The sequence below is a fragment of the Micromys minutus genome (assembly GCF_963924665.1).
Source record: "Micromys minutus genome assembly, chromosome: 1".
In the NCBI taxonomy this organism is placed as follows: Eukaryota; Metazoa; Chordata; class Mammalia; order Rodentia; family Muridae; genus Micromys; species Micromys minutus.
The window spans coordinates 86,216,092-86,231,656 of NC_137969.1; the positions used below are offsets into that span (position 1 = coordinate 86,216,092).

The window sequence follows — 15,565 nt, forward strand, 5'->3', positions numbered from 1 at the left end:
TGTACCATCTGTGCCAAACCTGTAGCTCAGATGAGCTTCCTGTTTTTCTAAGCCAGCCACTCCTCACTGCAGGTCCCGATGCCAGCCTAAGAAGCCCTTGTTATAGTATGGCCTGGTGTCCTAAAGACACCTTGTGCTACCCTGATTTCCAATAAGTTTGTCTTCCTCTGTTGAGCTGCATGTTGCTCTGATGTTAGATCAGCCTCTGTAGGGAGTCAGCCAGGGCCCAGAACCTCTAAGTTCTTCCTCACAGATTGTTTTCTCAACTGAAATCTTAATTCTCTGTTGTGTAGGGCTTGAGCCTCTGTGAGGGTGCCTAATGCTTGGTCATCCGAGAGGGGGTGGTAGGAGGGGTTATGCCTGTTGCTATGGCAGCACCCAGCTGAGATCATGAACCTATTTCATTTGCAGTGAGTTGCAAGATGAATCAATGTCCTCACCCACTTCCTTTTCTCCAGCTTCTTCGTGTCTCCCCACAGCCTTCTGTCATCTATCCTCCCCACTCAACCTCAGAATTTCTCTCTCTTTCCCTCCCTCCTTCCCTCCCCCCCCCCCCATCTCATGCATCTACATAGCAGTTGATGCTACTATGGTACTGTGACAGATTTGATGCTGCTGCTTTTGGACCCACATCTTTAAACTTTAATCAGGCATCCCTGGAATGTCTTTTTCTTCAGACAGGTATGTCCAGTTGGTTGACGGCAAGCCACATATATCCCAGAAAAGCTATGAATATCCCATTGTATTTGTAGATGGCAATGCTGTTTCTCAGTGTCTAAAGCTTGAATAGCCCTAGCTTCTCTAACAGAATATCTGAGAATATGTGATTCATAAAGAATAGATTTGTCTTTTGGCCTCATAGTTATGGGGGTCAAAAGTGCACTGGCATTTGAGGAGGGTCTTGTTTTTGTCATCGACTGTCTCTATGATCATTACAACTTCTGAAAGGGCAAAGTGTTGTGCTCCTCATGTGGCAGAAGATGGAAGGGCAAACACGGCGAAGATTTACTTCACCACACCTTTTTATTACAGCAATATTCCATTCAGGAGGGCAGAGATCTCATGAGCTAAACCCCTCATCAAAGGTCTCACCTCCAACACAGTCACATTGGAATTGAGTTTCTAAGTCCACAGCAGGCACATGAAAGTGTGCATTGCTAAGGTTTAGCAGAGTTCTTATGTAGAGACTGTGTTGGGATCTAAGGCTATGAATTTCCAAAAGGGTCCCAGATGACACTTATGCTGATATTCCAGGCCCAGGGGCTACCCTCTGGGAACCTCTGTTCCAGGCTGAGGTTTTACAATTGGAATTTGTAGTGACTAGAATAGTCCTTTCTACTTTGATTCTAATGACTGAACCTATTTTTTCATATATCACATATTTGTTGAATCCCTTAAAAATGGCAGACATTGTAAGGTGCTTAAAATCTAGAGACATGCAAAAGCTTCTTTTCCATAAATTCATAGGTATGTATAGAAAGAAGACAGTAATTATTATATACTATGATGAACATAGTGTTTTAAGAGTAGTAAAACAGAAGAAGTTTGGGAATAGGAATTGTTTCTTTGTAAAGTATTTAGGTGGAGGATCTAGCCTGGCTCTCTAGAGCCAGGTAAAGCTAAACTTACTGCTTTTATATCCCTGACTGAAAGATGGCTAGATGTGCTACTTGCTGGGAAATGCTTTTAATTGTCAACTTCATAATCCAACCCCTAACATCCACATAATTCACTTTCAAAATCCTAACCATCCTGCAAAGCCTTCCTCATGCCTCATCTCAGTGACCCCAAAGTTCTTAATGTCCTGGGAGGCTTTCTCCCTCTGGTTAGTGTCACAGGAGTTTTCCCAGTATATCTTGGGGTCCTTTAAGCCCCACATTTAAACCTAAGCCTGTCTCTCATTCTCTTAGCCAAATTCTGGACATTTAGTCTGGATTACAGGATGTTCTCTATGGAAGTTCTGTAGCATATTTTCTTGGGCAATAGGTCAGATTCTATTGGTAATAAGAGTCAACATTTTATTAGGTGATTTATATATATGTTGTATTCACATTGACATGAAATCTCGATCTTCCCAATGATCCTTCGAGGCAGATACTAGCACTACCATCTTTTCCCTCTGGAGAGCAAGTTGAAGGGCTGAATCGTTGAATTACTTGCCTGCGATTACACAGAGGGGCAGAGCAGGAAAGCCAACATATTCAGAGCTTGCTACAGTATCTGAAATAAAAAAATATTCTACAAACATCAGATTTTAATGTTAACATAAATAGATAAAGTCCAATTCTCTCCAGACAGTCTTGGGGCTGGGAGAAATGAATCACCATTAATTATACTCCTGGAGGATGTTTTCTGCCCTATCACATTCAGGTCTCAGTACCATAGATGGTATAGTACTGGATGAACCTTTCTTAATAGGCAGTGAAGCACTGTTTTCTGATGTCCCTACAAAAGATTTCCCCTTCCTTCCTTAGTCTGTAAGGATTGGTGTGTATTTTTCTGAAATGAGGGAGAGTTCCCTGGGTCTTTGGGGGTCCTCCAAAAATCATAGTTGATATTCATGCCCAGCTGAGCTGTCTTTTCTATCTCCCTACCCAGCTTCGCATACAGCTGTGATTGTCATTGTATGAGAGGACAGAGTCTAGCAGTCACGTTTCCATCCTTTCCCTAGCTCATCAGAGATAAGAGTGATAGAGGCTCTCTTCTCTGGGGAGGATTATAAGTTAGTTTTTCTGGTAAAATAGGCTTAGGAAGAGCTTATTAAATGATAATCCCAGATAAATTCCCTCTAATCATCCACCACCTATGCCCTCTTAGTCATGGAAAAACCCTACACGTTCAATTAATTCTTTGAAAGACCTTTCTCATCTCCTTCTGTCTCTCCTACCCCTTTCTTTCCCCAATTCCTGCTTCCTTCCTCCCTGCTCCCCTCAGATGGCTTTAGACTTATTTGTTTAGGGTATATTCATATAACTGTATGTTCATGCAGATGTGAGTACTGTGCTCTTGCATGTGTTTGCACATAGAGGCCAGCAATCAGCCTCAAGTGTAATTGCTCAGTTGCTAATCACTTTGCTTGGGGCAGGTGAGACAGGGTCTCTTACTCACCCCAGAAGCTAGCTGGTTAAACTAGGATAGCTGTCCAGAATGCCCCATCTGATTCCACTTCCCAAGAACTGGAATGATAAGGGCATTGCTCACCAGAAGTATTGTTAACTGAGCTATCCTTCCACGTTATTAGATTTAACCATGGCCACCCAGTAAGCTTATTAAGATTTATTTTTGCAACTGTGTTCTTACTGAGAGCTAAGCTGGGGTGGGAACTTAGACAGATCCACCTGCTCTTTATAGTTGAGTGTGGAGCCTTGTGGTGGAGAATATTACACTCATCAGTTACAGGGGAGAGCTAGGTGAAGTATGGGATAAAGTAGAGGAAACTCATGTGTGGTAGCCTCTGAGAAGGCTTTCTAGTAAATGTCATGTTCAATCAAGTTTTAAGTCCAAACTTTTCAGGTAGAAATGGGGAGGTAGGTACCCCAGCGTATGGCAGCAGTGTCATAGGAAAGAACATGATATTCAAGAAGCTGTGGCCTTGTGTTTGGCAGGTGCTGGGGTGACAACTTATACAGGGTAGGCTGGGCTCAGACACAATGGAGGCTTCAGCTAGGATAGCTCAGCAGTATATTAAATGCCCCTCCCCCCAGCTCTGAAGACTCAGAAGATCTCCCTGGCAAAAGACTATGGCACTGGTACCATAGCTGCAGAACTGGGGATGGCAGTTTCCCAGATTCGCCATGCTTCCTTGGCAGAGAAGAAGCCATGAGGTCAGGGTGCAGAGTTGAAACAGCATCCCATCTGGGTAGGGCTCTGATGTCAGGCCTTTTATCCTGCTGGCATTGCTGCTGTGAACACCAGCACCTGTAGCCCTGTTCTCAGACATACTCCAAGGGAAACGGCACTGTTATTTCTTTCTCTTTTCCACCCACAGACCCAGGTAACACAGTGTACTGAGAGAAAGAAGAGAAAAATCTAGGTGTGGGATCTGACTCTTTAGTATATTAACCAGGAGATGTTGAGACAATCCCTTAGCCTTGCCATGCCTGTACTGTGTTCTTTTTAAATTAAAAAAAACATATATATTTTGAAGTTTGAGATTATAACTTAATTATTTTGTTTTCACTTCCTTTTTCCTTCCAACTCCTCCCATGTACCCCATTCCTTTATTCTCTTTAAAATCATGGACTCTTTTTACTCTAATAGTTTTTATACACACACAACACATACACCCATGCCTGAACATAGGTATGTGTGTGTGTGTGTATGCATGTATATATGTGTGTTTGTGTGTGTGCTTGTTTGTATGTGTATGTAGGTGTGTATGTATGTATGTGTGTATTGTGTGTGTATGTGTGTGTGTGTGTGTTGTGAGTGTATGTTACTGAATGCATTGGATACAACCTGCTCATCCATGTAATATTATTTATTTGTATAAGCTTTTGGGGCCAACCATTTGTTATCCTCCCTTGGGAAGACTTTTTTTCCTTTTTTTTTTTTTTTTTTTTTACAGCTTTTAGTATCTAGTTGCCTGCAGCTCTTTGTCCGGGGCTGAGACCTCCTGTGTTTTCCACTTACACATTAACATACTTTTTGGTGTCCTTGTTCAGGTCAGATTTTGGCAGTCCTGTTGGTAAGACTTGATGGGTGGTGTATTGTCTCCGAAATTTCTGGAAGACACAATCTCATAGCAAAATTCCTGTATCTCTGGCTCTGTCTGCCTCCTCTTCTGAAATTATCCAACAAGCCTTAGGTAAGGAGTTATGCTGTAGATGGATCAGCTGGGTCTTGGGTCCACATCTCTACAGTATGATCACTTGTGGTTTTTGTAATAGTCTCTGTCTATCAAGTGTCCTTGATGAGGAGTGAGACCTGTACTTACCAGTTGCTGTAAGGATAAACATTTAGAAGTAGCTAGGGGTTATACTGGTTTAGTAAAATGGAGGTTGTAGGTTCTTCCCCAAGACCCATGACCTCATTAGCCCCAGGCAGTTAGCTATGCTTCTACTATGAGGCTTACCTCATCTGTGTTTAACATCTAGGGTGTAGATTAGAGTCAATAGATGCTATGTTCTTGCCTGAGTGTCCAGCCCAAAGTACATGCTCAACAAGAGGATGTCAAAACTCCTTTCATCTCTTTAAATATATGAAACCTCGGGGTCTAAGACACAGCACAGTATCTTAAGATGTCTTAATGATTTTCTCAGTGTTTCAGATAGAGTATCTGCCTCTGGACAGCTTATGTGTTGTGATACTAATTGTTGTTAACCCAGTCACCTCACGTCTGGATGAACTGGAAAGCTTACTACAAGTAGTAAACATACAAAGGGATTCTTTCCACCATTGGGGAAATAGTTACCATTATTATTTATTATCTGTATTCTGTTTCAGATGTGTACCCCAAGAAAATAGAAATGTTGGGTTGAATTAATATTTATGTACATTATGAGGCAAGAGAAGAATCAACATAAATTTTTATGAGGGCAGCTTCAGAGTGAACCAGAGAGATGTGGAAAGAATTCTGGGAAGTGTAGATTAGAACCTGGGATGGAGGGCAGAGAGAAGCATATTGAGATGCAATGGGAATAGATTTTTAATGTGAGCACCTACTAAAAGGACAGAGTCTCCTTTAGACAGTCATTGGACACGGGAGTTGGTGATAGTTATAGAACACTAGTGGTGTGCACCAGGCTTCTCACTAGTAGAGGGGACTAGCATTTAGACTCTGACTACACCTAAATTCCACAGTGGCCATGAGACAGGAAGAGGTAGTACTTTGTGCATCCTTGTAGCTACAAGTATGTGCCATAAGTATGGCAGGCTGACCTGTCATCACCTCTTAGAGAGTTCGTCTCATGTCTCCAGTGATAAGCAGACATGTAGGTCTCCTGCATCCCTTTATCACAGCATCAGTGTGAGTGGAATCTGAACATGGTTTCCAGAGATGCTGGTGTGAGTCCTGGAGAAACAAAAACTCAGGAGCCTTCGGCCCTTACTTTCAAGCTGCTTTCCCCTATCAATTAGTTTACATATTAATTTTGCATTCCACTTGCAGCCCCTTCTCCTTCCAGAACACCCCACAGAGCCTCTTCTCTCTACCCCTCCTTCTCCTCTTAGAAGGGGGTACCCCTTCCCTGGATATCACCCTGGCACATCAAGTCATTGCAGAACTAGGGACCTACTCTCCCATGGAGGCCAAGCAAGGTAGCCCAGTTCTTACTGAAAAGCAGGAGGTTTTCCTGGGGCCAAAAAACCCCAAAAGTGATTGTCCTGGAGTTTCTTCAGGAAGCCAGCAAGGCTAACCAGCATCACCTAGGGCTTGGTGCACAATCGTTAATTAACACAGATATCTTCCATGATAAATTTGTCTTCTGTTCATAATCTGGTGAGAAGAGTGAAAGCCAAGGCAAATGATTATTCTGACACCTTTTCCTTGGGTGCCTGCTCTTACACACTCTGCTGAGTATTTGATCTAGCTAAGTGTACCTGCTGTATGGCAACAGAGATGCCATTTTGCAAGTGATCTCTTTATTTCCAGAGAGGGAAACTCATATAGGGCCATGAAGCAGAAAAATGCCAGCAGATTGATTTTTTTATTAGTACTATTATTGAGAATCTTTGATTTTGGGAGTAATATCCTTGGCATTGGTAGAAGCTCATGCAGAAATATGTGATAAGGGTCTTTCTCCAAAAGGCATTTAGCCATTATGGGAAGGGAGGGACAGTATGTGAAAGAGACAGAACAGAGCACATTTTAAAATGATCTATAAGTTAGTGTGACTAAATGTTGAAGTATAGCACTTAATGCTGAATTTTCAGCTGCAGGTGGGTTTGGTTTTACTCCTGACTTAGCTTTCTCATAGATACCAAAGCCCTTGAGGACTATTTTTTCCCAATGATTTGATGCACAGTATCTACTTAGACATGATGAATGAATATATGTGCCACTATGAGATATACAAAATTGTTGAGGGAAATCCTGGAGTGATATACTTAGGAAAAGCCTTATAGATGTTGAGGAGAGTCTCTTAAGTATGAAAGGACCCAAGATCTGGTAGAACAAGGAATAGGGGAGGGAGCAAAACCAGGAATTTAGGAGAATGGCAGATCTGTGTAGTTTAGGCTACCAATGTAAGTCCCCTATAGCCTGATTCTTTTTGTCTTATATTGCCTTCCTTGCTACTGCTGATGCAGCCAATGGTAGACTTATCATTATCATATATCTCCCTTCCTTGAAATGGTTTCCTTTTAATTAGCCATTAGAAACTTTCTTTTTCCAAATCCAGATAAAAGAAAAGTTCTCCCAAACTTTTCTTTATACCATTACCCTTTCTATCTGTTTAAACTGCAATATTCACATTCTGATGTCAGTAGTCTTGATCTTAAGCAGAAGTGTCTTCCTCATGTCCTTAAACTTTATAGTGACCCCAATTAAATCTTGTCACAAGACTAACTATATAGAAAATAATAATGGGAAATGTGGCCATATGTGAGATAAAAAAAAAAGAATATGTAGATAAAGGAGGGCTTTGCAAATAAGTGGTTTGGAAATTAGAAGCCTAGTACTCTAGCTTTACTTGTGTATATGTGAGGCTTAGCTGTATTCTTCATGACAGTGTAGGCCAATGGGGAAAAGTTAGCTGTATCAAGCTCAGGTACCTTTGGCGAATCGCACTCTAAGAGAGCCTTAATTACTCAGAGTAGCTCCTGGCTCAGGCAGGTGCTGCCCTGGGACTTGCTTGTGTGGACTTAGCATATTTACAAAATCTGCTCCAGGACCTGAGACATAATGAGATGACTTGCCTCCTGGAACTCACTAGCAGCTTTCTGTCCTCTTTTCTTCCATCTGCTTTCCCATTATCCTTGCTGGGGGCTGAGAGGATAGCTGTTGCTTTTCAATTGTAGGTCCTATTTGTGTTTGTTTTCCTTTAGAATAGTGGTTCTCAATCTTCCTAATGCTATAACCCTATAATAGAGTTCTTTGTGTTATAGAGGCCCCCCAACCATAAAATTCCTTTATTGCTGCTTCATAGCTGTAATTTGTTACTGTTATAAATTGTAATATAAATATCTGATATGCAGGATGTCTGATATGTGACCCATAAAGAGGTCATAACCCACAGGTTGAGAACCACGGCCTTAGAAGATGGTGTCAGTGTGGATGGGATTGTTCTCAGGCATCCCTGTGCTACTGGATAAAGAGAATCAGATTCTTAAGAAGCTGAGTCAATGTGGTTTTAGATGGTGGACACAGGTCCTTCAGTAATTTGCTTGTGTCCTCAAAGGAGTCATTATGTTTCTCAGGGATTCAGTTTCTTCTAGAAAATGATAGACCGGGCTATGTAAACTCATAATTTTCTTCCTGGTATGCAGAAAACCAGCTTCAATAATACAGGGGTGGAATTCAGAATATCCAACAGCTCATAAGCTATACTGTTCATTGTGCCATTTTCCTAAAACATGGGGTGGCAAAGGCATATGGTGACTCTGTTGATAGAAATGTCACAAAACAGCAGTGATTCAGGTCCTGTCAGCCTGCTAAGGTTAGCCAAAGCTTGGGTGAGGATGGCATAAAATGTTTCAAGTCAGATTCCTTAGAAATCCACTTTGGGATGGAGTTGCTTACTGAAGGGGTTATAGAGGAATTGATACTAGGAGATCCCTGAAAGAGTGGGAGAAAAGTAGCTAGGCTGGGGAAACTGAGGCAGATATATGGTCTCAGAAGTTTTAGTGTCAGCCTTGTTCCTTAAGCAGCTCCAAGTATGAATGTATCACATGAGTGTTTCATCTAGTGTGACAGAGGATGGACTATTTTTAAAAGATTCATCTAAGAGGTAACCTGTGATTGTTTTTTGTTTCAGAATATCATATTATATCAGAATATAACATGGGATTGGTCAGGAAGAGGTACTGCAAGACAGTATCATTCATTCAAAGAAGGCGACCCTTTTACTTCTTGTATACCACACTTCGCTTTCATTCAGAGGATTCTTTCTCTAAGGCAGCTTGTTCCCTTTCTTTTAGCCAGAGTGCCTGGGCACTCCATGGTCCCTTCACAACACTCGCCTCGTTTGGAATTAAGCTTTCTGTGGGTTTATCTGTTCACATGGGTATCCCCTAGAATACTTCAAGTATCATGGTGGCCACGATTGGGCTGTTCTGCTGTTCTGTTATCCTTAGAGGAAAGAATTTGCTCCTTAGCAGGTAGTTCATGAATGTGTAGGATAAAATCATGTAAGTTCCAAAGCAGAGCATATAAGTCACTTGGAGTAAGATAGAGGCCCCCATGCTTGGTGTTAGGAGAGAGGAAGGGACAAGGAGAAATAGTTAGTTGGTGAGGAATAGTCTGCCTGGTTCAGGACCATGACAGAAGGTCTTTGTTGAGAAACTGTATTTGTATTCACACTTTACAACCATGTTCCCTTTTTTTTTTTTTTTTTTTTTTTTTTTTTTTTTTTTTTTTTTTTTTAGCAGTGGTTAGTTAGCCTTGGCTAAGACAAATGGTCTGTCTCTTCTGGCAGGCTGGTAGCTGCTCCACCACCTTCCAGCCTGACCTATTAGCAATTAGTGGAATTGAAGATCTCTAATTAAGATGGAGCCCCGAGGCCAGAGGTTTTTATTCTGAAGCTGTTTTTATCTTTCCATGCAGACCATTTGGAAATTCTGGAGGCATTCTCACTTGTCACTATTCAGGGATTCCCACTGGCATCTGCTAAGTGGAAGTCAGGGATGCTAACACCTGACAGAGATATGTAAAACCCTCACAGAGAATCCCCCCTGACTTCAAGTGGAAGCTGTGCTTCAGCTAAAGAAGCTTTCTGCAGTCTGGCTTGGGTCTTCCAGCTAGTACTGTTTCAGACCTGGGAATGGGTGTGCCCCAAAGACTGTTTTTTAACAAACTCAGAAGCATGCTCTTTCTTTCCCATACTTCCAGCCATAAGTGTTTCATGGGTAGTATAGCCTTTCTGCTCAAAGCTGCTCTAAGAAGCAGGAACGTGACTGACAGGTGCTTCAGCATGCTATGCATAGACCTTGGTGGAACCCTGTAAGGGTTCTGAACATGCATCCTCTGACAGGAAGAACCATAGAGCCCCCTTCTTGCTCTTTCCATTCCTATCTTTCTCTTCAGTCTGGCTTCTCCTGCCCTGTCTTCCTGCATCTCTCCCACCCAACCCCCGGAGATTAATGTGATAATTGCCATGTGTGCCTGTTTACACAGGGAGTGGGTGCGCTTACCACCCCCAATCAGGAAGGTTCACAGAGAAACACATTCCCATGATGTCAGGACTGGTACCCGCTGAGCACTCCTGTGCAGGTGGAATGCCACCCCCAAACTTCTTTCTCTGTCTGTCATCACCTTTGTCATGTGCACATGTGCCTGTGTGTGTCATTCAGTTAAGCGACAGGTGAGAAGGAGGAGGAATAGCTAGACTGGCATCAGGAGAAGGGCCAGGCAGAGAAATTGTTAGGCATTGTAGTAGAGGACACTGAGTCAAGCTCTTTCTCTAATAGCTGTCACATGGTAGGCATGCTAGGGTGCTCCAAAGAAAAGCAAATGGCCATGGAGGAAAGGGTTCAGTAGGGAAATTGGCACACTTGATCAGAGCCTGGGAAATTTATATGAGACTGTTTGCAAACTGACGAAGCCAGCAGAAACCAGCAGAACCAGTATGCCTCCACCTAAATTAGGAGCTTTGAAAAAAATGGAAGGTGATGATACAGCTCTTAGACCAAAGCCAAATAAAAGGCACAAGTCCTTGGAAGTTCCTTGTACAAGTCTCAATGTCAAGTTCAGCTGGAGTTCTAATGTTCAAGGACAGAAGAATATATCATTTGGCTCTAAAGGACAAAGAATCAATGTTTGAGATTGTCAAGTGAGTATGTGAGGCCAGTGATTCCACCTTTTCATTTTCAACACACCTATCTGAGCCCTAGCAAGTGGGAGACATCTATAATCTGGTTGAGGTATCTTTAGTACTTGGGCCTCTCTGATCCACAAGCAAATTTTCTCTGGGTATGATATATCACACACACCAAGATTTGTCAACCACCCAGACATCCCTCAGTCTGAAGTTCATCACTGTGGCCAAGTGTTCCATAGGTGTGAAATGAAGAGGCTGATGTTCTTTCTCTAGGTAACATTGATTGTGGGGAAGGACCTGATTCGCAGTTGTTTCCCATTGGAGGTCTGGGTAGTGAAGGTTCTCCTATGAGACTCTACTGGGGCAGGAGTTAGCAGAATATATTGTAGAAGCTACAGTCTCATGCATCAGGATTTTATCCAAAGACCTTAGCATGGCTGTCTCATGTTCTTAAAGTTAAAAATAAGGTTTGAGTATCCATACACTAAAGTGCCCTCTAAGCATTGACCTAGTCACAGACACAATGGAGAATGAAAGAGGAAGCTCCTACTTTTCTCTAGGCGGTGGCCTCCCATACCCACTAGAGAGAGGCATCTGGACAGCACAATAGAATGACCATACTCTGTGGCCACACTGCAAATTGTAGCCTGACTCACAGTATCAGGATGCTTGATGCTTTCAGAGTTGTTGATGGCTTCACTTTCAAGTCTCAAAATATACACACTAAAATATAGACATCTCTCCTACACTGGAAGATTTTAAGTTTTTAATAATGATGAATCAGAAGGAGATGAAAGCTCCATTTAGCATCTGAAAGATCCTTGCCATTTTGAAGGAGGGAATCGTGAGTGAAGTCCCTCACTTGCCCACTTTCTGACAAGGAATGTCCCCTTCATCTCTCTCCTATTGGACCACGGTAAACACGTGAAGGGGTGGGAAGCCACCTGGACAAAAAGGTGGAGGAAGAAGGGCAAGGAGGAAGCTGCTTATGAGGAGTCGAGTGTAGAGGGAATTCAGCAATGGTGTGAGTAATGGCAGGCAGGAACCGTCAAGATTCTCTCACCTGCAGGATCTTTTAAGTTTTGCCTTAAAGTACCACAGTGCTGGGGTGATGTCTTCATAGCTATTCATTTCCCCCTCCTCTTCCTCTTCTTCTTTTTTCTTCTTCTAGGTTGCCCCAGTACTGAAATAGATGACATGTGTAGCAATTCAGAGAAAATTCCACAGATGGAGAAAGTATTACCAGGATGGATTTGTATTGGTCTATTTTTAACAGCGAGTCTCTTATTCAAAGTGTGGCCATTTATTAATTAATTACATCTCTCTGTGTGCCAAAGTCCTTGTCACATTCCAGATACTAAAATATTCAGATAGTTAAAAGTAAACCCCAAGCATTCTCAGCCAACTCTGGCTGGACCAGTACTGTTCGTCATGTGTGTTTTGTAGAGGTATTAGGAAGGACATTTCAGACTCTTAGTCAATAAGGGATATTCTCTTATCCCTTGTATCGTAAAATCTATTCTCTGATGTACTGATAGATTTTCCTTGGAAAAGAAGGTTTTACAACTAAGACAGTTAATGAAATGGCATGGTAAAGCAAGCAACACATCTTTTCACCATTCTTCACACTAGCTGCGAGACATAGACAATCTGTTGTTTCCCTAACTTTCGCTGTTACCCAAACCAGTTTACACAAAACCCCATCTCTGCCCTCAACAAATCATGGCAATGCAGAGTGCACAGAAAATGGGATGTTTTATATAGTTATATAGTTCTCCCTCCATCCTGGCTGCCTCTCAACCATGGCCAGTGGGAGATCAGAGATACCTCAAAACCCACAACCTCAACACTGGCACAGCTGATATTGACACTTTTATGGAGAGCTGAGCTCTGATATGGGTGCTTAGTATAAACTTAGTCCCTGCTGCCAAAGAACACTGGGGGGGACTGGCGAAACCACAAGACAGATGAATTGTTTTCATCTAAAGCCACGGGAGAACCATTGAAGTCAACACGGCTTTAATGAATATTTGACTCCCTGTGATCATAAAGACAGGCAGAGCTAGTCCTGTGGTGATCACCAATCTCTTCCTTAGCCTATAGCAAGGATCATGCCACAGTCATCTTGGTCACACCCACCTGCCCTGTTCTTCACACCTTGCTTGGCTCTCAGTATCTGGTTCTGCTGAATCTTCTTTCTGATGGTGAGGCATGGTTTGCTCTGAGATTTGCCCTGTGTTCTCTCCACTTGTATCTAACCAAGACTTGGTTAAGCCAAAGACCTAAATTTCTGTTACTGAAGTAGCCAGGACTTTGTTCCATACAGTTTAAGTTCTTTTTTTCTTATAGTTTATTTGTGTCAAATTTTGAATCAACTTTATTCCAGTGATCTGGTCTGTGATCAGTGCAGGGCCAGAATAAAAGGCACAAGGTTGACAGAAGGACTTGGGATTATTTTTAATGGGAGCTTTGACTCTCCAGGAACAGCAGCCAATCCACAGATATTGGAATGGAAAAAGAAAACAAGACTACTGAAGAAAAGTTTGGGCTACAGAAGTACATAAGGAACATGAGAATGGTCACTTTAAAACATATTTTTAGGGTTTAGTCATAAAGAGAAAGAGGCACATAGAAGGGACGAAACAATTTGCCACAGATGCTCTGAGCTCTGGCTTTCATTTTATTAAGTCGGCACATTAGCTTTAGGTCTGGCACTTGGCCTTTGATGGACCTGTTTCCCCAATGAAGCAGGAACAAAGCATCTATTGTATGCTTCAAATGGATATTGAAAGTGATTCGTGAAGGGTTAGGCTAGGGGAGGGCTCAAAGGTCCACATATGGGAAATACAAATCCAGAAAAATCCCTTCAGAGAAACTTCAGCAGTAGGAAACCAATGAACGAGAAGAATCTTTTGTTGAGAGACAAGGATATTAGAGAGAGCACCTCAGTATACTTTGAGCTCAAATTAAAGGGTTTTATAAGATATGGCAAGTCACCCTTCCTCAGTTCTGGGTGCCTCAACAGCTCTGCATCTAACTTGGAAACAAGAATCCATATTCTCTATTTCTGTGTTTTCCCCCACTTCTCTCTATCAGCAAGAGTTATGAGAGAAGGGAACATGACTGGAGAGCTTGAGAGAGATCAGATTTTATACCATAACTGCAAATTAGACATAGTCCTTGTTCTGCCTAGGGCTTTGCTGGGGCTAGACCTGGGCCAGCTCTGTAGTACCAGATTGTGTTGGGTGAAGAACAGACACCCTTGGAGCTGGGCAAGATAAACACAAATCTAATTCCTTCTATGCAGTCTTACTAAGGGCTTTGCTAATACCCATGGGATAGGGTTGTGAGTGCAGCCTGCCTTTGTGTTTTTAATATCTATCTAGCTTAAGATGACAAAGGTTGAGAATAAATGTTACCAAGAGTTATAAAACCAATGTACCTTTTTATAACCTTGAAAATTTTTTTGTTTTTTTTTAATTCAGTTTGTATTTCTTCTAAATAAGGGTGTTAGAATTCTTCTACTCAGGATATTATAGAGATGCAGATGTGACCTTCACTAAGCACAGGTAAAATTCGAGTTGTCTTAAAATAAAGTAAGGTGGGAATGGGGGTAAAATAATGTTGAGCTGCATCACACAGTAATTGTTCCATCACCTACTGTATGAACTGCTGGAATGTGGGCCTTGCTCCAGGGGTGGCTTTAAATATTAAGAAGCCATTTTTCTTTATTTCAGACCAATGATGCCTTAGGAGCCACCTGGAACTGGCTGTACTTCATCCCCCTCATCATCATTGGATCCTTCTTTGTTCTCAACCTTGTCCTGGGAGTGCTCTCCGGGTAAGTAGGTGTTTCTCTCTGCTTTTGTGACCTGCTATCTGGGGGCTAGTGCCTCCTAATTGATGATAGGTTCACTAACGTACTCATCACTTCAAAGACACTGGGCAACCCCTTGTGCCAAGGTTGTTCCAGCTGCATCAGCGTAGTAACAGATGATTGTTTTAATTATCTTAATTATTTTTAGACATTAAAGCAATTTCTATATGTAATATCGTTATAAGCACAGTACTGTATGAATTAATTTCACTATCCATATCCTCATTCAGTAACTGTATGTCAGGTACTGTGCTAGTTGCTATAGACATTAATTAAAGAAGATATAGATTTTAGTCTCAAAAAAATGCTTGCTTTACAGTATATTGGATGTCACATCTCATGTTTGTGACTTGAATTCATTTACACCAGTTTATATTCCCAGTGTTTAACATGTTTGACAGAGATGCTTTTGTCATTTGAAATGGAGAGTACAGATTTTGTTTTTACCAACCAGTGTGAAAGGTAATAATTTGTTTGGGAGAAGGAACAAATCTTCCAAGTCTAAAGTCATTAGAGATGGTTTCAGACAGGACTGGGAGTTGCATGGGGTGCAAGATATGTGTTGGAGTAACATAGGATAAGAGAGTACATGGGCAAAAATGCTCCAGTAAAGATGGAGAAATAGGTCATTGCATGGAGTGTAGAGGCTAAACATGTAGTATTTTAAGATGACTTAGTATATGGAAATATTTTAGAAAACAAAGTTGAGATGATTGTGGTGGTGATGATGGTGGTGATGATGATTTTGTCAATTGGCACGAGTTCTTCGAAT

The 15,565-nt window shown here is 41.8% G+C and overlaps 1 protein-coding gene across 1 annotated transcript in view; it reads left to right on the forward strand.

The window, feature by feature from the left end:
* The window catches only part of CACNA1E (calcium voltage-gated channel subunit alpha1 E), a gene marked incomplete at its 3' end in the record, with an annotated part of 296,371 nt that overhangs the window by 135,145 nt on the left and 145,661 nt on the right, over nucleotides 1–15,565 (forward strand). The window contains exon 7 of the mRNA XM_080932993.1: nucleotides 14,654–14,757. Coding sequence (XP_080789119.1) covers nucleotides 14,654–14,757 — 104 coding nt within the window. The remainder of the gene's footprint in view (nucleotides 1–14,653; nucleotides 14,758–15,565) is intronic.